At 47.2% G+C, this 24,616-nt stretch overlaps 1 protein-coding gene across 1 annotated transcript; it reads right to left on the bottom strand.

Moving 5' to 3' along the window:
* Positions 1-228: 228 nt before the first annotated feature.
* LOC142910750 (protocadherin-17-like) lies at positions 229-23,510 on the bottom strand. The gene is made up of 3 exons (XM_076060144.1): positions 23,440-23,510; positions 13,589-16,181; positions 229-3,822 (listed from the first exon to the last, which is right to left on the bottom strand). The coding sequence occupies exons 2-3, from the start codon at positions 16,102-16,104 to the stop codon at positions 3,726-3,728; spliced, it is 2,613 nt and encodes an 870-aa protein (XP_075916259.1). The 5' UTR covers positions 16,105-16,181; positions 23,440-23,510; the 3' UTR covers positions 229-3,725.
* Positions 23,511-24,616: the final 1,106 nt, after the last annotated feature.

Here is a 24,616-nt window from a genome sequence, read left to right as displayed (position 1 = left end):
CTCTAGAAGTGTCTTATCACTCACTCTAGAAGTGTCTTATCACTCACTCTAGAAGTGTCTTATCACTCACTCTAGAAGTGTCTTATCACTCACTCTAGAAGTGTCTTATCACTCACTCTAGAAGTGTCTTATCACTCACTCTAGAAATGTCTAAATACGATGGTTAGCAATTATAAAAAAAGAATTCGTCAAAAAGTGGTCTTAAAATAAAAAATGTAACATGCGACATTTCAAGCAATGGCCTTTATTCAAAGAGCATGGGTCACAGAGGGGATAATACAAGTTGAATACCGCATTCTACATGATGGGGCCTTGATTAGAATTATATTTTTTTATGTTTTCTGATGACCAGTTTTTAATTGGTATATGAATAGTTAGCAAATCGGTGCTATTGGGAAACAGAAAACCTTTCAACAATCAAAAAGTACAAAATTTAATAACAAGTAAAATACCGTAAAAATATGTTCAGTTAAATGACAGTAATCTTTCATTTAAGTGCAACTTAATGCCTCAGAAAATCAAAGTGCCATGGGTCAAATTTCAACTGAAACATTCGAAGAACATATTCTTAGTTCTTTCGGTAAAGTCACGTTAAAGGGAAACAACAAAATAATAAATTATATATAAAACAAAAAAATTCGTCTCCCCCCTCCTCTTTTCAGAATATAGATGGACTAGTCCTAAATAAACTGCCAAATCGCTGCGCGTGGCGCTAACGTTTTTTATTATAAATAAATAAATGCACCGTTAAAAAATAAATTTATGCAAACCAACAGACCTGAAGACGACCGTTTGTGTTATGGTCGAAACGTCGTGAGAATTTGTTTTATTGTTTTATATATAATTTATTATTTTGTTGTTTCCCTTTAACGTGACTTTACCGAAAGAACTAAGAATATGAATTACTGCAGTCACGAAAGCTTTAAATCAAAATTTTATTCGAAGAACATCTCCAGATAAAAAAAGAAAGTATTTATTTAAACATCCCATCGGTCATACAGAGGGCATTTGGCTCAAACCCAGGCAAACTCTGGGTCGGTTTCGACATTGAGTCTCGCATCAGCCAGAATCAGCCTTGTTGGAACCAAAGAGGGTCAACTATCAGATGTTTAGAGTCTAGGACTTTCTCTTAGACATGGGTTCCTTGGTCGACGAAAAAAAGAGTATACAGGGTGCGAAAAAAAAAATTCTCCCGATTTGAAATCGCTATATCTCTGCAACCACGAAACTGGCCCCATGAAAGAAAATCTTACCGCTTGAAAGGGCGGGGCATAAAGGTTCAAATGATTACCGCTAGACGCTTCTCCGAGTGCACAAACAGCCCCTAGCCTCAGTCATTTGCAAGACACACTGCCTCCAGTGTTGGATAGGTCGCACGGGACCCCAAGACTTGGCGCTACACTCTTGGCCCCAAAGATCCCCAGACATCACACCCTGCGACTTTTTCTTGTGGGGATACGTCAAAGACCGTCTTTTTGTGCCACCATTAGCGACTAATATGGATGACCCTTAACAGAATCACGGCAGCGGTGACTTCAGTGGAAGAAGACACTTTGAGAGGCATTTGGGACGAATTCAACTATCGTCTCGATGTTGTCCCTACAGCAGGTGGAGGGCACATAGAGCATTTATAAAATGGTTAGTAAAACTTGATAACTCATTAAACCGTTTGTAATTTCAAAGGAGTATATTTCATGATGGCAACATGTTACAATTACAATGTTGCCATCGTGAAATATACTGCTTTCAAATTGGGTCCATCGTTTTGAAACACCCTGTATAATACACTACGCAAAAGAATCATCACATCAGTGTACAATCGGTGCATTTTACCGCGGTCATGATGAAGTCAAAATTCTACACCTGGACTTACTTCCACTCAACAGCTCACGCGTGATGTCATTTCCCTTCGGGCGAAATTACGTCTTTGCTCGCTCGCGTTTCGTGACGTCATCATTGGGCCCTTTAGCAAAGGCGGGAAAGTTTCGTCGGGCAGGGCGTTAACGTCGTCGGCGTCGTTATCAGCGTTATAATTACACCACATCGCCTCTTGTCGCGGTTTGGTGTCTTGACAAGTTCATGCTCGTTATTGATACCAGCATGGTCGACTTTCAAGTGTTACGCTGCTGCTGCGCGTGCGGAACTTTCCAAGTTCATCAGGCGAGTGATGCGTGCGCCTGCTTGCGGACGAACCACTTTTAATTAAACCATCAACACATTTGATGTGATATGAATATGGGCCGTTGCCCGAAACGTCGCCTGGCATATATTTTTTCTGTTAAGGCTGCAGTGATATTGATGAATGCATTGAGTTTTAGTTTCTGTTGTCCTTGTGCACCGCTGCCAACGTAGAAGCAGTATCGCCAAATTACTTGTTTACATGCCGTATTGTCGTATATGTAATTGAAAGGCTTGCATGGGCCACCACGCCTGGCTAGGATAAAACCTTCCTGTCCATGGTTGATAGGTTAATCCAATGATGATGATGGCAATGGCTGCAAAGCCATCCGGCTCAACTTGCGTACCGGGAACGAACCCCACTGAGCTGCAATACGGCTCACCCGCAAGGTGGGCCCCCATGTGGTCGTTGATGGCTTTTTTAATAATTGTCATGTCTCGTTGTCATCCAATGTTTTTTTATGACTGGCAAATAAGTAACTCGCGTCATAATTTGGCGATACAGCATTCGTTGGCAGTGGTGCGCAACTAGCACAGTGCATAAGAACATCCTATGTGCTATGAAGCACATACAGTCCTAGAGACGTGGCCTCGCTGCACCTCCGGCCACGCCCCCACTTCGGTCTCTCGAGACGGAACCAGAGCCAGCATCACATGTCCTCCGGGGCCTCCGTTTCCGGGCCCCCTTTAATCCCCTGAGTTGGCACATGCCCTCTCCCTCTCTGCGACGGGACCCTGCTCCGTAGGGGCCTGCTTCTCCGCCACGTCTTCGTCGGCTCCCTCGAGAGGTACGTGCACACACCATTACCATTTGTAGTTGCAGTCGGCATATACGCCGTAGAGACGCCATTTAGGTCTCTATATCACCCCCCCCCCCCGCCCCCTTATGAAACTCAGCCGTCTTGGCTGACCGACATAAAACCAATGTAATGTGTGGGCCGCCAACCTAGAATGCAACAAGGGAACAATACAACATATTCTTGGTTCTTTCAGTAAAGTCACGTAGAAGGGAAACAAAAATATAATATAAAATATATTTTTATTATTTCGGTAAAGTCACGTAGAAGGGAAACAAAAATATGACGAAAATATATTTTTATTGTTTCCCTTCTACGTGACTTTACCGAAAGAACCAAGAATATGAATCCCTGCAGTCACGAAAGCTTTAAATAAAAAAAAACAACAAATAATCCCGACCGAGGAAGAACCAATAATTTGAACCAAGGAGAGAAGAAGGGATGGAGGAAGAGAGAAAAACAACTTGGATGCAATTATTGACAATGGACGAGCCACCCCGCACATAAAACACCGCACTCGAGCACAAGACGAGCCCGAGTCAGCCATTGACCCATCTGGCTCGAGTCGCGGTCGCGGACCATGGGTGTAGGTGCACATCGACGCCGGAGGATGGTCATTTAAATCGAACCGTCTTTGCCTGAGTCCTTGATGCCGGCCCGTCAAGCGAGGAGGGTGCGGGTCCACCGACGGCTACGGAAGCAGCCAGAAGAAGGCTCGACGAGCCCAGCACCTCCTGAGCCGAAGAACCCTCATGTGGTAGGAGGTCGGGCGATGGTGGCTCCGGATTTCCCCGTTCCCCCCGGGCCGGTCTGACCGGTGACGTCGGCCCCTTTAGGCGCTTGGACCCTGCGGGCGGAACAATAAAACTGTCCTGAGGGAGGACGTCAGCCGACGTGCGCCCCAGCTCATCGGCCTGACCAGACACCCAGCCCTCAGGAAGTGGCGATAAAAGACTAACGTCAGGCGGAAAAAAACGTTTTAGCCACGACAGGTACACAAACCAGTCGCGGCGACCACACTGAATCCGCACGCACTGCGGACTCCGCACCTCCACCACTTCGACCGGCCCTGCCATGTAATTCGGGGAGGTACCCAACGGGACGTGGGGGTAGTGGAGCCACGCCTTGTCTCCTGGCGTCCATAGGGTAATGGACTGGCGAGGCTTGACGAGCCGTTCGTTGGCCGCCTGTCGCAAGGCCGAGTTCCCCCAGATGCCTCTCTAGCTTCATCTAATCGCTGTAGGGTAAGGCGTAAGGGGTTCCATTTTTTTGTTCCATTTGGTATAGCCCTGTGAACCATTCGGCTCTTGAATCGGGTGCAACCGCAACAAACAAAAAACAAAAACATGAACAATAAAACATCTTAAAGTGATTATGTCACTGTGCAAACAGAAAATCCAGGAAAAAAAACCATCAAAATATTCCTGAAATAGCACCGTACACCAACGCTGTGTGCAAAAATCCCAGTGGGATGCAAGTCAAACAACAACAACAATAACAACCACAAGACAACTAAGATTAAGGCCATCAGTCTAACTCCGTACTACAATAAACAAAAACTTGGCCAAACCAAAAAAACGTTTTCGAAATCACCAAAATAAAAGCCATAAATGCAATGTAACAGTGATCATAGGGACTGTGACCGAATTTTTTACAATAAACTACATTAATATGTAACATCAAACCCGAGAGCCATATTTTAGGTCACTGAATAGCAGTGGCAGCTAGGGGTGTACAACTCCTCTAGAGCAGTTTTGAGTGAAGATCTCATAGGTAGTGATTCAAGTTGCAGTTTATTGGCAATAGCATTCCAGACCCTGGGGGCATCAATAGCAAAGGCCCTTCCTCCGGTTTTTGTACTGCAATAGGGAACGTGAAGCTGGTAAATGAGCGAAGACCTGAGGTCAAATTTGTTCTTTGAAACAGAGAGGAGATCCAGTAGGTAGTCTACAGATTTTTTGTAAGTACATCGTGAATAAATAAGATCTGGTGCACAAGTCGTCGAACATTAAGAGATGTTAAGTTTGACCCAATGTAGAGATCACAGTGGTGAGTCCTATATGGGCAGTTCAATGCAAATCTTAAGGCCGAGTGATAGATGGAATCAAGCTTCTTCAGTACAGTACTTGGGGCTGATTTATACACGATGTCACAGTAGTCAAGTAGAGGCAGTATGGTAGCTTTTATCATTTCCAAACGGAACATTGGGGGGAAGCAGTGCTTGTGCTGATACAGAAAACCAATTTTTATTTGTCTTTTTACCAATATAATCAATGTGATCTTCAAAATTCAGTTTTGAATCCAGGATGACCCCAAGATACTTATAGATCTTGACTTGCTCTATTTGATAATTATTTAAGGAATGTAATTGGGGAAAAATAACTTCCTGCTTTAGTCCCGGTGAGAAGCATAGCACCTTGGTTTTGGAGGAATTCAGGACTAGTTTAAGAGCAACTCGCTGATGTTGTAGTTTGTTGAAATCACCCTGGAGCTTAGCAATCACGTCATCTGGAGAGCGGCCAGCAGTAATCAGTATCGTGTCATCAGCAAAAGATTTATCCTGGAATGATCCAGGTCAGTGCCCAAGTCATTGACATAAAGAGAGAACAAGAGGGGGCCGAGGATGGAACCCTGTGGAACCCATTTTGTTATCTTAACACTGTTTGACCTCCAACGATCTGTGAATACAGTTTGGGTGCGAGAAAAGAGGTAATTTTTTAACCATTGTACTGTGTTTTCGGAAAAACCGAGGCAACTTAGTTTACTAAGCAGGGTGTTGTGGTTTACTGTATCAAAAGCTTTGGGCAGTGTCAAGAAAAAGACAGGCACAGAACTGCTTATGATCAAGGCTACTGTAAATTTGATTCAGAGAGTCTAATGCAGCAGATGGGGTGCTGTATTTTTTTCGGAACCCAGATTGTTTTAGATGTAGTAGATTGTTGGTGGACAGGAAACTGCTAATTTGGTAGTTCAATAATTTTTCAACAAATTTCATCAATGGGGACAAAATTGAGATCAGTCGGTAGTTATTGGGATCATCTTTAGGGCCCCCTTTGTGAAGTGGACGGACATAGGAATGTTTCCATTCTAGAGGAACTGATGCTTCTTTGATGGACAGATTGAAAACATGGGCTATAGGTTTGTATATTAGGTGACCAACAGTTAGTAGAGCAAGGACGGGAAAACTATCTCCTCCGGTAGAGGAGGACCCTTTGAGGTAGGACAGTTGTTTCAGAACATTACTTTCGTGGATTGGCTGGAAACTAAATTTGTTTAATGTTTGGACAGGGGTGTAGGAATTTGCATGAGCAGGGGTGACTCCCAATACATTATCAAAAAGATTACCAGCTTCAGAAAAATGAAGGTTAAAATTCATAATAAAGGTTTTTGAGTTAGATCGCGTTATTTATAAATGTGTCGTAACCCTCCACCACTCGACACGGCCAATCAGCAAAAAAAGTGTCACGTTGACAAAAGACAAATAATTCACTACTTTAGCCCACCGGTGTGTTGAAGAGTGAATCCACAACATTTACAGTTTGAGTACGATGTTTCGCTGGTAAATACATCCAGCATCATCGGGCAATTCGCCAGAATGGTAAAGCCCTCGCTTGCTCCCGGTTTTAAATAGAGCAGCAGGGTGACGTCATCATTTAACTCATATCAGGTGCAGTGATTAGAGGCGGAGGGGGGTATTGTAATTATATAATCGATTAGTAATCAGTCAATGGTTATGATTAGTAATGAGTTGTAGATTAGTAATTAGTTGTAATGTGTTAGTGATTATATGCTATTTTAGTAATCCGTTAATTAGTATGTGTTTCCCCATAAGGAATTGTAATGTGCATTCATATTCTTAGCTCCCTCGGCAAAGCCACGCTGAAGGGAAACAAGAAAACAACAAATATATATTTTATTATTTTATTGCTTCCCCCAACGCGACTCCACCGAAAGAGCCAAGAACATGAATTACTGCAGTCACGAAAGCTTTAAATTAAAATGTAATGTGTATTATTTAATAATACGCTTCCAGGCCGCACTAAACCTGTAGCTGTCAGAGCGATTAAAGTTATTTTTATTCCTCTCAATTTCAATGGATTCTCTAATTAGTCTTTGCCAGTAATAATTAGTTTTACACAATACTGCAACATTATCAAAATCAATTGAGTGTCCTTGTTGACAAGCATGTTCTGCCACTGCCGACAGTTGTGTTTGAGATAATTTAATATTTCTCTGATGTTCTTTTAGTCTTACACTGATGTTACGTCCCGTCTGTCCAATATAGCATCTGCCACATAAACAATCCGATATACACCTTCTGTAATGCGTCTTTAGTGCAAGATACTAGTTTTTGAATTTTGTGTACTGTACCAAATCTTACTGTAATGTTTTGCTTTTGCAAAACACGGGCTAATTTGTCAGTTACTCTTGAGATATATGGAATTTTTATTGTTTTAACAATCTGATCGCTTTCAGCAGTATTGCTTTGTGATCGTGATTTGGCATTCAGTGCTGTTAATTTGAGCATTATTGTAGCCATTCTGTCGTGTTTGATCTCTCTCACTAGACTCTCACCATCTGACACTGTTTTAGCCCGATGTATGAGCGTCTTGATAAGAGAGGATTTCTGAGCTGGATGATGATGTGAATCTGCATTCAGATAGGCATCAGTGTGCGTTTGCTTTCTGTAAACGCTGTGTGTTATTTTACCGTTTAGGCCATGTCCAAGCAAAATATCTAGGAATGGGAGTGTGTTATTCACCTCCATTTCCATGGTGAACTGGTTGGCCGGGTTTTGTGCATTGAGATGATTTAGAAAATCATTAAGTGTATCTTTACCAAGTGGCCAGACAACCAAAGTGTCATCCACATATCTAAACCAAAAGGATGGTTTTAATGTGCTCGAGGCAAGTGCTCTTATTTCAAAGTTTTCCATGTACAAATTTGCTATAGCAGGCGATAAAGGAGAGCCCATTGCTGCTCCTTCCTTTTGTTTAAATAAATCCCCTCTCCATAAGAAGTAAGTGTTATTTAAACAATGGTCAGCAAGTTTCGGAATATCTTTTGGTAAACTGGTATTCTTTACTAGTGTATCAAGCAATTTAAGCTAATTGATATGTGGCAGAGCCAATTGTACTGACTATGGGTCGTAATGGGATGCCGATTTTATGAAGACCACTGCAATAATTGCAAATTCATTAATCCCTAAAAATGAGCAATACCAAATTAATCCAAGGGCCTCAAAACCACCTAGACTCTATGGGCTACCAAAGATTCATAAAATCGGCATCCCATTACGACCCATAGTACAATTGGCTCTGCCACATATCAATTAGCAAAATATATAACCAAACAAATACAGCCCTACATCGGTAGGACATCTTCATTCATAAAAAAAATTCAGAACATCTTGTGAATGTGATTAGATATATTAAACTTACTCCTGATGATATTCTGGTAAGTTTTGATGTGATTTCTCTATTCACTAAGGTTCCAGTGAGCGAATCGCTTAAATTACTTGATACACTAGTAAAGAATACCGGTTTACCAAAAGATATTCCGAAACTTGCTGACCATTGTTTGAATAACACTTACTTCTTATGGAGAGGGGATTTCTTTAAACAAAAGGAAGGGGCAGCAATGGGCTCTCCTTTATTCCCTGCTATAGCAAATTTGTACATGAACACTTTGAAATAAGAGCACTTGCCTCGAGCACATTAAAACCATCCTTTTGGTTTAGATATGTGGATGACACTTTGGTTGTCTGGCCACATGGTAAAGATACACTTAATGATTTTCTAAATCATCTCAATGCACAAAACCTGGCCAACCAGTTCACCATGGAAATGGAGGTGAATAACACACTCCCATTCCTAGATATTTTGCTTGGACATGGCCTAAATGGTAAAATAACACACAGCGTTTACAGAAAGCAAACGCACACTGATGCCTATCTGAATGCAGATTCACATCATCATCCAGCTCAGAAATCCTCTCTTATCAAGACGCTCATACATCGGGCTAAAACAGTGTCAGATGGTGAGAGTCTAGTGAGAGAGATCAAACACGACAGAATGGCTACAATAATGCTCAAATTAACAGCACTGAATGCCAAATCACGATCGCAAAGCAATACTGCTGAAAGCGATCAGATTGTTAAAACAATAAAAATTCCATATATCTCAAGAGTAACTGACAAATTAGCCCGTGTTTTGCAAAAGCAAAACATTACAGTAAGATTTGGTACAGTACACAAAATTCAAAAACTAGTATCTTGCACTAAAGACGCATTACCTGAATTATCAACAGAAGGTGTATATTGGATTAATTGTTTATGTGGCAGATGCTATATTGGACAGACGGGGCGTAACATCAGTGTAAGACTAAAAGAACATCAGAGAAATATTAAATTATCTCAAACACAACTGTCGGCAGTGGCAGAACATGCTTGTCAACAAGGACACTCAATTGATTTTGATAATGTTGCAGTGTTGTGTAAAACTAATTATTACTGGCAAAGACTAATTAAAGAATCCATTGAAATTGAGAGGAATAAAAATAACCTTAATCGCTCTGACAGCTACAGGCTTAGTGCGGCCTGGAAGCGTATTATTAAATAATACACATTACATTTTAATTTAAAGCTTTCGTGACTGCAGTAATTCATGTTCTTGGCTCTTTTGGTGGAGTCGCGTTGGGGGGAAGCAATAAAATAATAAAATATATATTTGTTGTTTTCCTGTTTACCTTCAGCGTGGCTTTGCCGAGGGAGCTAAGAATATGAATGCACATTACAATTCCTTATGGGGAAACACATACTAATTAACGGATTACTAAAATAGCATATAATCACTAACACACATTACAACTAATTACTAATCTACAACTCATTACTAATCATAACCATTGACTGATTACTAATCGATTATATAATTACAATACCCTCCGCCTCTGATCACTGCACCTGATATGAGTTAAATGATGACGTCACCCTGCTGCTCTATTTAAAACCGGGAGCAAGCGAGGGCTTTACCATTCTGGCGAATTACCCGATGATGCTGGATGTATTTACCAGCGAAACGTCGTACTCAAACTGTAAATGTTGTGGATTCACTCTTCAACACACCGGTGGGCTAATTATTTTTTTGTCTTTATTTGTCTTTTGTCAACGTGACACTTTTTTGCTGATTGGCCGTGTCGGGTGGTGGAGGGTTACGACACATTTATAAATAACGCGATCTAACCCAAAAACCTTTATTATGGATATTGGTCGCGAAAGCCTACGTGTTAAACCAAAGTTAAAATTGTCAACTATTTTTTTGGGAACTGAAAAATATTCCTCATTTTGGTTAAGCTCAACGGGCAGATTATCTGTTTTGGATGCCTTTTCGATACATTTGAATGTTTTCCAAAAAATCCTGGCATTTCCATGTGATTCCAGGAGAATGGAGGAAAAGTAGGCATTTTTTCCATGCCGTACTTTTTTGATGCATCTATTCCTTAAAATCCTGTATTCTAGCAAGTCATTTACCAAATTACTTTTCTGAGCACATGCCCAAGCCTTGTCCCTAGTTTTCATGAGCTTTGTAATCAAAGGATAATATCATGGTGGGCGGTTGCCTTGAGTTTTAAATCTAACCAATGGAGCATGTTTGTTAAGAATTTGCAGAAACGTGTACAGTTGTCCCTCACTATAACGCGGTTCACCTTTCGCGGCCTCGCTGTTTCGCAGATTTTTTTAGTGAAATTTCGCATGCTTTTTTTTCCTGCGTACAGTATGAACGCGCATTGTGTTCGGCGTCCTGATTGGCTAAGGGAGAACCGCACATCTGTTCTGCGTCCTGATTAGCTAAGGGAGTACAAAATGCGTTCGGCTAGCCAGATTTACAAAAATGTTTGGGCTTGAAAACAGGTTTTGATCTTTGGTTTCATTTACTAATATTGTACTTATTTTTTTAAATCTGCGAAAGTTTGAACTTTGAGAGTGTTTAAATAAGAGAGAAATGTGAGAAAATGTTAATGCCTGTCTGAGAAAAGTGTTTAAAAGTGTGTGGTTAGGGGTTTTACGGCCTTAAAAGATGTATAATAATTGTAAAAAATAAAGCTGATTACTTCGCGGATTTCGTCTATTGCGGGTTATTTTTAGAACGTATCCCCCGCGATAAACGAGGGACCACTGTACCTGAAAGTCTCCCAAGCCGTAGTCAGGTTGGGGATATCACAGACCTTGTCAATATCCGAGTAAAGCACATTAGTAAATGCCTGAGTGCTGAAGTGCCTCAAAGAGTGCTTCTCAACAATTTTAGCAGGGGCTTTGGGTCTGGCTGATGATCTCACCCCAAAAATGAAGGAGCGATCACTAAGGTTATTACCCAGAACACCAGTCAGTGCGAAATTGTGAGGGGCATTTGTCAATAGGATGTCAAGCAGAGTTGACTGTCCCGGATTTTTTAGGTTGGGTCTTGTGGGGACATTTATTAATTGAAACAGGTTAAATTCATCTGTAAAATTTGTGGCCATGGCTGGCGAGTTTAGCCAAATCCAATTTAGATCACCCACTAAAACTATTTCACCTTTAGGCAGGCCCCCAAAAAGCTCTCTCAGTGCCGATGCAGCTTCAACATCCTTCCCACTAGGCGGTCTATAGCAGCACACTACCAATATCTGTTGATTATTTGGGAGAGTTATTCTGAGAGCCAAACCTTCAAAGCAACATTTTTTAAACAAGGAGTGAGCTGGTGAACATGCAATAGTATTACGAACATAGATGCCAATTCCACCTCCTTTAGATACTCAGTAAAGCCGAAAAAGGTTGTAGTTCAATCGTAATCTGCTAGTCATTGATGGTAGGAGTGAGAAATGTTTCTGTTAGGCAAAAAATGTCCAGGTAAAGATCTGCCACTTCTAGTTTTAGTTGACTTAATTCAATCACAAGCCCTCTGATGTTGACATGTAGAACACCAACACCTTTCCTGCCAGAAAAATCTACAGAATTATACGAGTTCTTTATATTTGGGCCAGGATGAAGCTCAATACCACCCAGAAATAAGAAAAGTAGAATTAATAGTTTGCACAAGTATTTTCCGTGAAAGGATGAAGAGCGGTGAACCTTGGACGAATAGCAGCAGCTCGCAGATGGTGTTATTTTTAAGAGCAGAATGAAGTTTGAAAGGAGTGCTGGTGAAGTAATGGGACAAAGATAGGGTTTAAAAGGATACAATGATGGAGTGTAGAAGTGTCTATGAGCTGTTTCATTTGCAGGTGTAGTGGCAAATCGAGCAACAAGTATGGACGCAAAGTAACGAGGGTAGCCGTTTGTAGAGTTGAGTGTGGCACTAGATATGGCCGGGAGGGACAGCAGTATGATATACAGCAGGAGAATTGCCATCTTTAAAATATCCGGGGTATACATAGATTAACACACAAGCAGAATAGAAAAATATATATATAATTATAGGCCGAGCGCGAGAAAAACGTCTTGCCGCACTCGTCACACATGCCCGGCTTCTCACCCATGTGCTAGGGTCCGATATCCTAGTACACTTCTCCAGCGGTTTTAACTGCACATCAATCGGTGGGTCACGCTCCCTTCCATACATCAAAAAGAACGTGGAAAACCCAGTAGAAGCATGCGGGGCGGAACTGTATGCTGCGAGCACACCTGGAAAGTGTACCAGTCGGATTGTGTTTCATTGACACGTTGGCATAACATCGAAGTCAGGGTTCTGCGTAACCTCTCTACCATACCATCCGTCTGGGGGTGATAAGGCGACGTACCCACCTTTTTGGTACCCAAATGCTCGCAAACCTCCTTCAACAGCTTCGACGAACATTTTTTTGCCTTGGTCTGTCAAGAGACATTCAGGGGCGCCTTTGTCTAATACGTAGCCATGAAGGAACACGTCTGTGATGGTCTCCGCCGACTGGTTTGGTAACGGCCAGGCCATTGGCCAACGCGACAAATACTCCACCTTTGAAGATGGGTCCTCGCTGGGACCACGTGTTTCGTGTTTTTTTTAAACGTATATTAAGTTCGCCAAAAGGAGTGCCCGGATCTCAGCACGATTCGTATTGCGTAATTGTGGCAATCCGTATTCTTCTAATGTGCCTCATTATATCCGCTTCTGAGTCTCTTAAACATCTGCCACCAGCAGATCCCACGGACTCGTGGGAATCCCCCCCCCCCCCCCCCCCCGTGTCGTGCTGCTCAACCCTCGCCTGTCCGAGCGACAAATGCGACCACCATTACATTATAATTGATAACCGGAGTAAAATGCATGGAGATGAAATTTCAGCAAAGTCAATGAATCATACACAATGCCAACTATGGCCCAACATATTTTATACTTGATTGAAATTTAATTACGTGGACAGTCTATGGAGATGTGTATAGAATTTTTTTGTATTTCCCCCTCGCCGTGCATGCTGCATTGTGCGTAACGCACACTTGGTGGAGGGGGGGAGATGATGAATCGTGATGGACGATTGATTTTCAATATTTCTTAAGTTATTGCCAGGGCAGTCACGGAGTGAAAACTCAGCGGAGATTACTTCGCAGGCCTCCCCGGGCCCGCGCGGTAACTTAAAAAAGGGGGGCGTCTCACATCGTTTACCTGTGCGGCAGGCTGCGCGAAGCCGCCGAGCAGCAGGTCAGACCGGCACGCGCGTCCGCCGCCTCCGAGGGCAGGAACGACCGGTACTCGTAGGTGTCGAGCGCGATGACGGATGCCGGATCGCTATCGGAGCCCGCCTTGCTGCAGGCGGCCGCCTCGAGCTCGTCACGCACCAGCATCACGTCGTTCTTGCGCGGGCTTGGCCGCGCGCTGGACTCGTCGGCCGCGCGGCAGTTGTAGATGCGCAACTCCTTGTTCTCCCGCTTGCAGTGCAGCACGATCATCGCCATGGCCACATTCAGGACGCACGACACTGCGCCCAGCGCCACGATCACGATGAACGATGTCTTGAAGGCGCCGCCCCCGCCGGTGCCGCTGCTGCCACCGACATCGTCGCCGGAGCTGCCCAGGAGCCGGCCCTCGGGGTGCGCGTCTGTGACGAGCACGCGCACCGTGGCCGTGGCGGTGATGGCCGGCTCGCCCCCGTCGCGCACGGCGATGGCAAGCTCGTGCCGCGCGTGCTCGTGGGGCAACGCCCGCGCCGTGCGCACGACCCCATCGGAGGCGTCGATCCGGAAGAGGCCACAGTCGTTGCCACGTACGATGGCGTAGCTCAGTCGGGCGTTTTCGTTTCCGTCGTCGTCGGACGCGCGCACCTGCGTGACGAGCGTGCCGGCGCGGGCGCCCGGCGCCACGTACACGTCGGCCGTGCCGTTGGCGTCGAGCGGCGGCGCGATGACCACCGGCGCGTTGTCGTTCACGTCGCCGATGACGAGCGCCACGGCCGCCTCGCCGCGCAGAGGCGGCGCGCCGTTGTCGCGCGCCTGCACGCGGAACTCTAGCCGGCGCGTGCGCTCGTGGTCGAAGGCACGGAGGGCGTAGAGGGCGCCGCTCGCCGGTTCGATGGACACGTAGGCGAACACCAACATGCCGTCGATCTGCGAGTCCACGATGGAATAGTCGACCTGCGCGTTCTGCTGCGCGTCCGAGTCGCTGGCGCTCACCGAGCCCACGTAGGCGCCGGGGATGTTGTTCTCGGGCACGTGCAGCTCGTAGGCGGAGCGGGAGAAGTGCGGCGCGTTGTCGTTCTCGTCCGTGACGCGCACCGCGAACGTCTTGACCGACACGAGCGGCGGCACGCCGTTGTCCCGCGCCACCGCCGTCAGGTTGTACTCGGCGGCCGCCTCGCGGTCCAGCTGCGTCGCCGTCACCAGCGCGTAGACCTCGCCCCCGTCCGAGGCGTGCAGGGCGAAGGGCAGCGTCGCGCCGGACCCCACGGCCGACGCGCTCTCGAGCGTGCAACTCACGCGCCCGTTGGGGCCAGAGTCGCGGTCCTTCACGCGGACGAAGGCCACGAAGGCACCGGGCGGCACCCCCTCGGACACGCCGACGACGGCCGCGTCGTCCGTGACGCTGCCGCCGCCCTGGCCGAGGACGAGCACCTGCACGTCGGGCGCGTTGTCGTTCACGTCGAGGATGCGCACGAGCACCTCGCTGTATGCGGGGATGGAGTTGGGCCCCCGGTCGCGCGCCTGCACGTAGATCTCGTAGACGTTGGCCTCCTCGTAGTCGAGGGCGCCCTCGAGCGTGACGCGGCCCGAGCGCGAGTCCACCGCGAAGAGGTCGCTCACGCGCGGTGCCTCGTGCGCCCACAGCGTGTACACCACCTCCCCGTTGGCGCCCTCGTCAGGGTCCGACGCGTTGAGCTGCACGACGGGCGTGCCCACGGGCGCGTTCTCGGGCACGCGCGCCCGGTACACGGGCCGGTCGAACGCGGGCGCGTTGTCGTTGGAGTCGAGGACGCGCACGGTCAGCAGGGTGGTGCCGGTCAGCGGCGGGTGGCCCCCGTCGAGCGCGGTGAGTACGTACGTGTGCACGGCCTGGCGCTCGCGGTCCAGTGTGCGGCGCACCACCAGCACGGGGGCGAAGGCGCCGCCGCCGCCCGCCGGGTGCACGTCGAGGGCGAAGGCGCCGTCGTCGGGCTCCATCGCGTAGCGCCGCAGCGCATTGGCACCCGCGTCCGGATCGTGGGCGCCATCCAGCGTGAACCGCGTGCCGGCCGCGGCGCTCTCGGTGATCTCGAGGAGGGCGCTCTCGGCCGGGAAGCGCGGCGCGTGGTCGTTGACGTCCAGCACGTCGACGCGGACGCTCGCCAGCTCCGTGGGCCGGTCCAGGACGGCCCCGAGCAGTAGGGCGCAGCCCGAGTCGCCGGTCGCCCGATGGCACACGGCCTCGCGGTCGAGGCGCCCGCGCACCCGCACCTCGCCGCTGTCGGCGCTCACGACGAGGTAGTCGGAGGCGTTGGTGCCCTGCAGCACTCGGAATCCACGGGTGTGCAGTTGCGCGGCGGTGAGGCCCAGGTCGCGGGCCAGGTTCCCCACGAGCGTCCCCGGCGGCTCCTCTTCGCGGACCGAGTAGCGCAGGGCCGACGAGAGGACGGAGGCCTGGGCGGCGGTGGCGGTGACGGCGCAGCGCAGGCAGCACAGGCAAAGGAGGGCAACGCGGAGAGGATCCATTTTGCTGGGGCAGGGCGAGCCGGGGCATGACGCGCGGTGAAGATCGACCGCCGAGCTGCGTGCGTGGACAGCGCTGGCTGAGGAATCAGAATTGCAGGGAGATAAAGGGGGAGGGTCGAGCAGGAATAAGGCATGATTAATAAAAATGACATGGGGATACAGGTTCTGGGAGAAAAAAAACTGTGAATTGTGGTTTTTAATTAAGACATTTTCAGTTGTGTAAATGAAATTTTGACGTGAAAATGTAAAAATTAATAATGCATAATCAATAGCTATTAACAGTGTCTGAAACATTGCGTGCCATTCACACGATTCGAAGCTCGCAAACCGCAGGTGCAATCTGCGACCGCGTTTGTGCGACACCTCGCTGCAGCCGCCGCCGCGAGAGCCCCCTCCAATCAGGGATGCATTGTTTATCCCAACTTGCACCGCAGGGCTCATCGGAGGTGAGCACGGCCAAATCTCCTGTGCATTATCCATGGAGCCGCTCTCCGTTCACTTCCGCGGGCTCTCGACGATGTGAAGTCAAACGGTGGAACATTGGTGGTGGGCGCGCGGTCACGTGTGGTCATGCCACGTACGGATCGCCGTAATACGCCAACGTTTTACACTACGGGCTAATGCGGAGCATCGTAAAATGTTGCCACCCCCCCCGAATAGCGTCGTGGTTGTTCCAAGCAGTGACAAGTGTGAGGGATATTTAGGCAAACGTATGCGCGTTGCAAAGGCCGTTGTTTTCTTGCCATCATGCCCTACTCATGAGTATGTCAGACTCCCCTCCAGCTTGTCATGGCCAAAGCCATTGTTACACTTAAGCAGCGTGACCAACAACAAAAAAACATGTTCATGAAGCCATCCATAGACATAACTTCAACCGGGAAGATGGATACAAACTGAGCAATCATTGTAAGGATGTTATTATCCAAGTAAAGTCTTAACTGACAGTTATGTTTCCATCCTACCTGCCTGTTTCAGCTGTTATTTCCGACTCTCCGAGTACATCACCAGGCTAAATGTCTGTGAGGCAGCCCAGGCACAGGATCCCCTCCACCTCCGGTGGCTGGGGACCTTCTCACAATGACACGCTAATCTCTCACATTTACATACAAATTCCTTCTCTAGCTCTGCCCACTTACCTTTGGGTTGAGCCCACCAAAATCCGATATAAACTCTTGTTGCAGCAGCAGCTCTTTCTCTTATGTCAGCAGTTCTCCTGCTGTATCTGTTCCTCTGTTCCACCTGATGACGGTCGCTTGTGTTGCGATCGAAACGTCATGTGGTTTAATTGATTGTATTTTCTACACACTACGTGATGACTTTACCAAAAAAAACAAAGAGTATGGATCCCTGCAGTCACGAAAACTTCAAATCTAGATAAAAAAAACCATCAGCCAAAATTTGCATTCATTGCTAGAGCGGAGGAATGGAAATGGTGGAATGGAGTGGTCGTGCATTGCACGTAGCACGAGCGCTCTTCGGTATACACTCTCACACTCGGGAGGGGGGGGGGGGTTACATCGGCCAGAGACACGGTGGCCGACACAACATTCATCGTAGGAAAATCTGTTTCGTAAACGGGCTCGTGTATCAGATAATGTGTCTGGCATCACTACGTCAGCTGAATAGGGGGCATAAAAAACAAACAGTGGCTAAAGAGGGGCTGATAAAAGCCATATTGAGCTACGTACTTATTAGTGCACCCCTTGCAGCAACAATCTAGTTAATTGCTCTAATATAGATGTAATGTCAGGGTTACGTCTACTGACATGACAAAGTGACACCTTCTGGCATTGCAAGGGTTTCACGGGTACAGCCACAGAGGTAACAGCCAATCGGGGAAGGAGGCGTATCTGAGGCAAAGGTAACAGGAGGGGTTAGCCGAGATGCTCCGGGAACCTGCTCGAAGGTTCCACGAGAGGGCGTGGCCGGAGGCGGGGCTTAGCCACTCCTGGGGGTATATAAGGGGGAGCGGACCCGGAGCTCGGGGCTCGTGTGGGGTCCTGGGTCCTTGCTGCGTCGCTGTTCACCGACATCGCTCTCCGTCGTCCGACCACGTGGAAGATCTCCTGCGTGGGTTCCATCGCCGTCGTCGTCACACCGCCAGCCAGCGGCGGTGACGAGTGAAGGGCGAGGGGACCACGCCGAGTGATCGGCTGTGCGTGTGGCCAGTAGAGGTGTTACTGCCTCGTGTTACATTCAGTGAGAGGAAGAACCGGTGTTGTGCCCAGTGTGAGAAATAAATAAGAAGTACCCTCTATACGACGTGTCGTGGAAGTCGCTCATTACATATATATCAGTCTGCAGGTAATTGACAATTACTGATATTTACATCAGGCTGTAGCCATGGCAGCTATTTGTACTGCATTAAACACCATAGCTAGTACACCTAGCATTACCCAACACTTAAACCGTGATATTTAAAACACAGTACAACGTCGCGTATCTGCTCATTTGGAACTTAAGGTATATATGCGGATGAGGTGAAAGAATCAGATATGCGAACATCTATTTAAAGTCACACTTACACCGTGCACAACGTACCGCTGCTGAGTGCGGGCGGTGAATTGTGTTCGGGAGGAAGATATACGCCAGTTGGATATGCAACGTTGTACTGAACTGAAAACGTTTAGAAAGTGGCAATACGATGTGACAGTGGTCATAACGCTGCCAATGGACAGACTGCAGCCCGTTGGAACACTATTAAATTAGTCATTATCCACAGGCTCGCTGACAGGTGTTGTTGGGTTTTGCAAGATATTCTGTAAATGCGAGATCAATGGGAGAAATATTAGATCCCAACACCGACCCGTGCATTTCTGTGCGCGTGATGAAGATAACGGACGGTCCACCCCTCTTTGTTTTTTATTCGAAATCGCATCTTCATACGGGGCGCAGCGCTCTGTAGGTGTCTGCAATAAAGCGCTCTCGTTCGGTCCAAGAAATAATAACCAGAAACAAGGAGGGGAGGATGGGTCTGGCGCAATTATTAAACTGCGAGGACATAAAATGAACCGTGAAACTAACAGTATCTTACCCACCACCTGGACGCTAATTAAACACAGTGCACGCTGGAAATAGAAGTAATTAGGTTATGCCACCAAGAGGCGGCATGATGCTGTTCTGGAGTGCATCTTAAGTTGACCCAACAACATCTATAAGATCAGAAGTAACAAATAATCACAAAAGCATGTGCCCGAAAAGCGCACGAGGCGTATGGATGGGCTGAGGCACATTACAGCGCGAGGTTTCCCTTGCCGTAAGTTAAATGGTTGTGTGAACGCGTGTTAGTGGGAATAGCGCTGTGCCAAGTCCCCATGGGGGGCATCACGTGCAGTGTGCTACAACCACGCGCGCGCTACAGAATGCCGAATAAAAATACTCGGGCGCGCTAATCCGGCCGCGAGATTGCTGGCTTGGCTCACTGAGCAGCAGGCAGCGGCTTCGTACTTTTACCAAAGCCCATGGAGGTTGGCCTCCGTCGGGTATTTTTTTTTGGCAGGAGTAGCAAAGGACCAAAAAAAAGTGTGAAATTATCCCAACTGGAAATCAGACCAAAGCAATCAATTTTCATGATAGATGTAATCCTGGCCTTATCAATAATAGAGCACCACAGATTTTTATGATGTCTCGGACTCCCTTTCGCATTTCATCTCAGGGTTCCTTTCCATTTCGTTCCTCGTGTCTCATTCATTCCTGGCATTTAAGATGTGAATAGAAAGTAAACGAAACGCCCCAGGACCACACGCAATATTGGCATGCTTAGCTGAATTCTCAAAGGCGTTGATAAGGCATCTGTGTTTTGTTGAAGCGTGTGGTCAGAATTCAAATGAAGACCTATGGAAAACCCACGCCCCCCCCCAACTTCTCCTCTCCCCCCTCCGCTCCTCAGTCCCCAATGACTTTAATAAGGCGTCTTATTGTCGCAAGACGGAGTGTCCTTTTTATTATTACACGCTTTTATTTAACTCAATCTGTCTGTTGTTGTTGTCGTATCCTCAAATCTTGTAACTCAATTTGACTCACTTCCCAATGTGGTATCGACTGAAAACTTCGTATACTTGTCTTACTGATGACAATACTATTTTATATAATAAAAAGTAAAAAAACATATTTTTAAATAATCTTTTAACACGCTTTCTATTAACTCACTCTGTTGTTGTTGTCAAATGCTCAAATCTTGTAACTAAATGTTAACCCACTTCCCAATGTGGTATCGACTGCAAAATTGGTATACGTATGTCATACTGATGACAATACTATATTCTATCATTAAAAAGAAAAAAATATATATTTTAAAACATTATTTTTTATGTTATGTTTCGCTTGGGTCTAATTGTCCACGCTCAACTGACGTTGGCTGTAAATGACCATGGCCTCTGACGTTATGGCGAGCTTCGGAGCCACTTCCTGGAGTTGTGGAGTTCTGCCATTACTAGTAGGGTATGTGGTGCCACCGCAGCGGAGCAACTCGGCCGGCGCTACCCTCTGCTCGCACCCCCCCACGAACGACCGCATGCACGCCCCACTAAACACTCGCATACACGCCCGTAGGGTCTCGAGGGGAGGGGGGGCCCGTGTGCGATGGGTTTTTACCCGAGGACCCCCTTAGGGATGTTTCACGATTTCCCCGGACCCGGAGATTGGCAAACACACACATGGACTTACACACAGACGTCGACCCACACACATAGAGACACATGGACTTAGACGCACACACACAGATATGGTTAAACCCAAGATGGATTGTTAGCAGGCCAGCCTAAATGTTTCTAGCCGGTAAAGATGTTGCATTAGGGGGATACAAGTTTCGCAAGCGTAGAGAAGGGAGGGAATGATCGTGGGCGAGAAAACGTGGAGCTTTGTGCAGAGCGAGAGACCAGGTAGCTTACACACAGTGTTACGCAGCCGATGAAAAGATAATGCCGCTCGACTGATTCGGAGTGAGACCTCTGGTGTTATACCGGAGCCGGTCATGAGCACATTGGTCAGGTATGGGAAACTCTGCACTCTCTCCACAATTGGGCCATCAGCAATTGTGAGTTGTGGGGGTGGATTTTCCGATGGTACAAAATACCCAGGCAGGTGCTTAGTTTTGGTGGGGCTGATGGTAAGGCCCCACGTCTTAGTGGCAAGCTCCAGGTTCAGCAGCAGCGCGTCCAACTCCTCTTCTGGGTGAGCATTAATTACCAGATCATCAGCATACATAACGTGGTTGAGCAATAGGGAGCCATCCCTTGACCGCACCCGGGCATCAATCAGCCTCCCATTGTATCTGTACCCAGATGGAAATTCCTCCAGTACAGCTATTGAAGGCTTCACGAACTACGTGGTCAAAATAGATGTTAAATACTGTGGGAGCCAGAGGACATCCCTGTCGCACCCCAAGGTGTACAGGGAATGGCTCTGACTCCCGGCCACGTAGTTTTACCCGGGCCCGCTCACCATCATGAAGGTCCTTAATGATCGTGAGCAGAGAGTCAGGGATTCCGAAAGCACGAAAAACAACCCTGAGCCCAGGCCTACTGATGGTATCATAGGCGTTGAGCAGGTCAATAAAGCACACACACATGGACTAACACGCACATATGGACCTACAGGCACACAAAGAAATGGACTTACACTCACTAACATGGAAACCACGCACACACAGCGACTAACACACGAACATGGACAGACACATACAGACACATCAACTCACACACACACCGACTCACACATAGACTCACACATACATAAGACTCTCACACACACAGACATACGAACTTACACACACAGACATATCGACGCACATACACACATGGACTGTCACACATAGACACATTGGCATACACACATCGACTGACACACACACATGGATGTACACACACACACACGTACGTACAGACACACACGCATGGACTCACACACACACATTGAGCAAAAAACACACACAGAAAGAAATGTACTTACACTGACTGACATGGAACGATGCACACACAGCGACTAACATACACACACACCGGCTGACACAAACACATCGACTCTGACACACAGACTCACACACACACATTGACCCACACACACGCACATGGACTTAGACGCAGGCATTATTATTGTGAAAAGTAACTTAATTAAAAAACTTTAAATTAGTTTATCACACTTGCTTGCATGTCGCCAAGTATGCTTAACATTTCGAACAGACACACACATTCACAAATTTACCTTTCACAATTAAGATACATAACGTCAGCATGTACTGCTGTCTTCATAGCAGGTACCACCGCCACAGTATGTACTGCTGTTATCATAGCAGGTACCACCACAGTATGTAATGCTGTCATCATAGCTGGTAAAACCACCACAGTATGTACTGCTGTCATCATAGCAGGTACCACAGTATGTACTGCTGTCATCATAGCAGGTACCACAGTATGTACTGCTGTCATCATAGCAGGTACCACAGTATGTACTGTTGTCATCATAGCAGGCAGCAGCATCAGCAGCAGCATCATCATCAGTAGCAGCAGTAGCAGCATCAACATCAGTAACAGCAGCATCATCATCAGTAGCATCAACATCATTAGTAGCATCAACACCATCATCAGTAGCATCATCATCATCGTCAGTAGCATCAACATCATCATCAGTAGCATCAACATCATCATCAGTAGCATCAACATCATCATCAGTAGCATCAACATCATCATCAGTAGCATCAACATCATCATCAGTAACATCAACATCATCATCAGTAGCATCAACATCATCATCAGTAGCATCATCATCAGTAGCATCAGCATCATCATCAGTAGCATCATCATCAGTAGCATCAACATCATCAGTAGCATCAACATCATCATCAGTAGCATCAACATCATCATCAGTAGCATCAACATCATCACCAGTAGCATCAACATCATCATCAGTAGCATCAACATCATTATCAGTAGCATCAACATCATCATCAGTAGCAGCATCAACATCAGTAACAGCAGCATCATCAGTAGCATCAACATCATCAGTAGCATCAACATCATCATCAGTAGCATCAACATCATCAGTAGCATCAACATCATCAGTAGCATCAACACCATCATCAGTAGCATCAACATCATCATCAGTAGCATCAACATCATCATCAGTAGCATCAACATCATCATCAGTAGCATCAACATCATCATCAGTAGCATCATCATCAGTAGCATCAACATCATCATCAGTAGCATCAACATCATCATCAGTAGCATCAACATCATCATCAGTAGCATCAACATCATCATCAGTAGCATCAACATCATCATCAGTAGCATCAACATCATCATCAGTAGCATCAACATCATCGCTCTCACTCCGCACCTCAACTCGCTGCTTCTCTGCTCCTCACCACCACCACCAAACTCCCCCACCCGTGGGCACGTGACTGCCCCTCCCCCACCCCACCCGTGGGCACGTGACTGCCCCTCCCCCACCCCACCCGTGGGCACGTGACTGCCCCTCCCCCACCCCACCCGTGGGCACGTAACATGACAAAGTGACATCATGGGTACAGCCACAGAGGTAACAGCCAATCAGGGGAAGGGGGCGTATCTGAGGCAAAGGCAACAGGAGGGGCTAGCCAAGATGCTCCGGGAACCTGCTCGAAGGTTCCACCAGAGGGCGTGGCCGGAGGCGGGGCTTAGCCACTGAGTGAGGGGGTGGTGGAAGGCGCGCGCCAAATTAACCCCTAGGCGGTGTCTGCCAGCCGCCAGCTGTCAGTCAGAGAGGGCGCTGGTGGGGGGTGGGGGGGGTCACCCGGTCGGGGGGGGCCCGCGAGACGCAAACGCGCAGGGGGTGGAGGGGGGGGGACGTAGCGCCCCACCCGCTCGCGGGGATGAGGGGGGGGATGAGGGGGGGATGAGGGGGGGGGGATGAGGGGGGGGATGAGGGAGGGGGGATGAGGGGGGGATGAGGGGGGGGGAATGAGGGGGGGATGAGGGGGGGAAATGAGGGGGGGGATGAGGGGGGGGAATGAGGGGGGGGATGAGAGGGGGGGATGAGGGGGGGGGATGAGGGGGGGGGAAATCAGCCCCCACAGGTACATTTAATAAAATCGTGTTTTTGATAAAGTTTTTTTTTAATTACTTATTATTACACGCTTTTTATGAACTCACTCTGTCTGTTGTATCCTCAAATATTATAACTCAATTTTTACCCACTTCCCAATGTGGTATCGACTGCAAACTCGGTATACTTATGTCATACTGATGGCAATACGATATTATATCATTAACAATAAAATATATATTTTTTAACATTATTTTTTTACGTGTTATGGTTCCGCTTGGGTTTGATTGTCCACGCTCCACTGACGTTGGCTGCAAATCACCATGGCCCCTTACGTCGTGGCAAGCTTCTGGGCCACTTCCTGGAGTTCTTCCATCACTAGCACGGTACGTTTCATTAAAGCGTGTTGTAAAAAAGTTATTTTAAATATTACTTTTCATGTTCATATCCGACAATGCCGAGTGGCTAAAACATCTGTACGAGATAAAGT

The sequence above is a fragment of the Petromyzon marinus genome, unplaced genomic scaffold (genome assembly GCF_048934315.1).
Source record: "Petromyzon marinus isolate PM22_M1 ecotype Great Lakes invasive population unplaced genomic scaffold, UKy_Petmar_22M1.pri1.0 PM_G_Scaffold_150, whole genome shotgun sequence".
In the NCBI taxonomy this organism is placed as follows: domain Eukaryota; kingdom Metazoa; phylum Chordata; class Hyperoartia; order Petromyzontiformes; family Petromyzontidae; genus Petromyzon; species Petromyzon marinus.
Note: the sequence above shows the minus strand (reverse complement) of the source record. Positions and strands in the feature narration are given on the sequence as shown.

Coding starts and splice junctions, on each gene's coding strand:
- LOC142910750 (XM_076060144.1), bottom strand. CDS start 16,104: ATGGATCCTCTCCGCGTTGCCCTCCTTTGCCTGTGCTGCCTGCGCTGC. Junction 3,823..13,588: donor TCGCGCAGCCTGCCGCACAG/GTAAACGATGTG, acceptor TTCCGCCCGCAG/GGTCCAAGCGCCTAAAGGGG.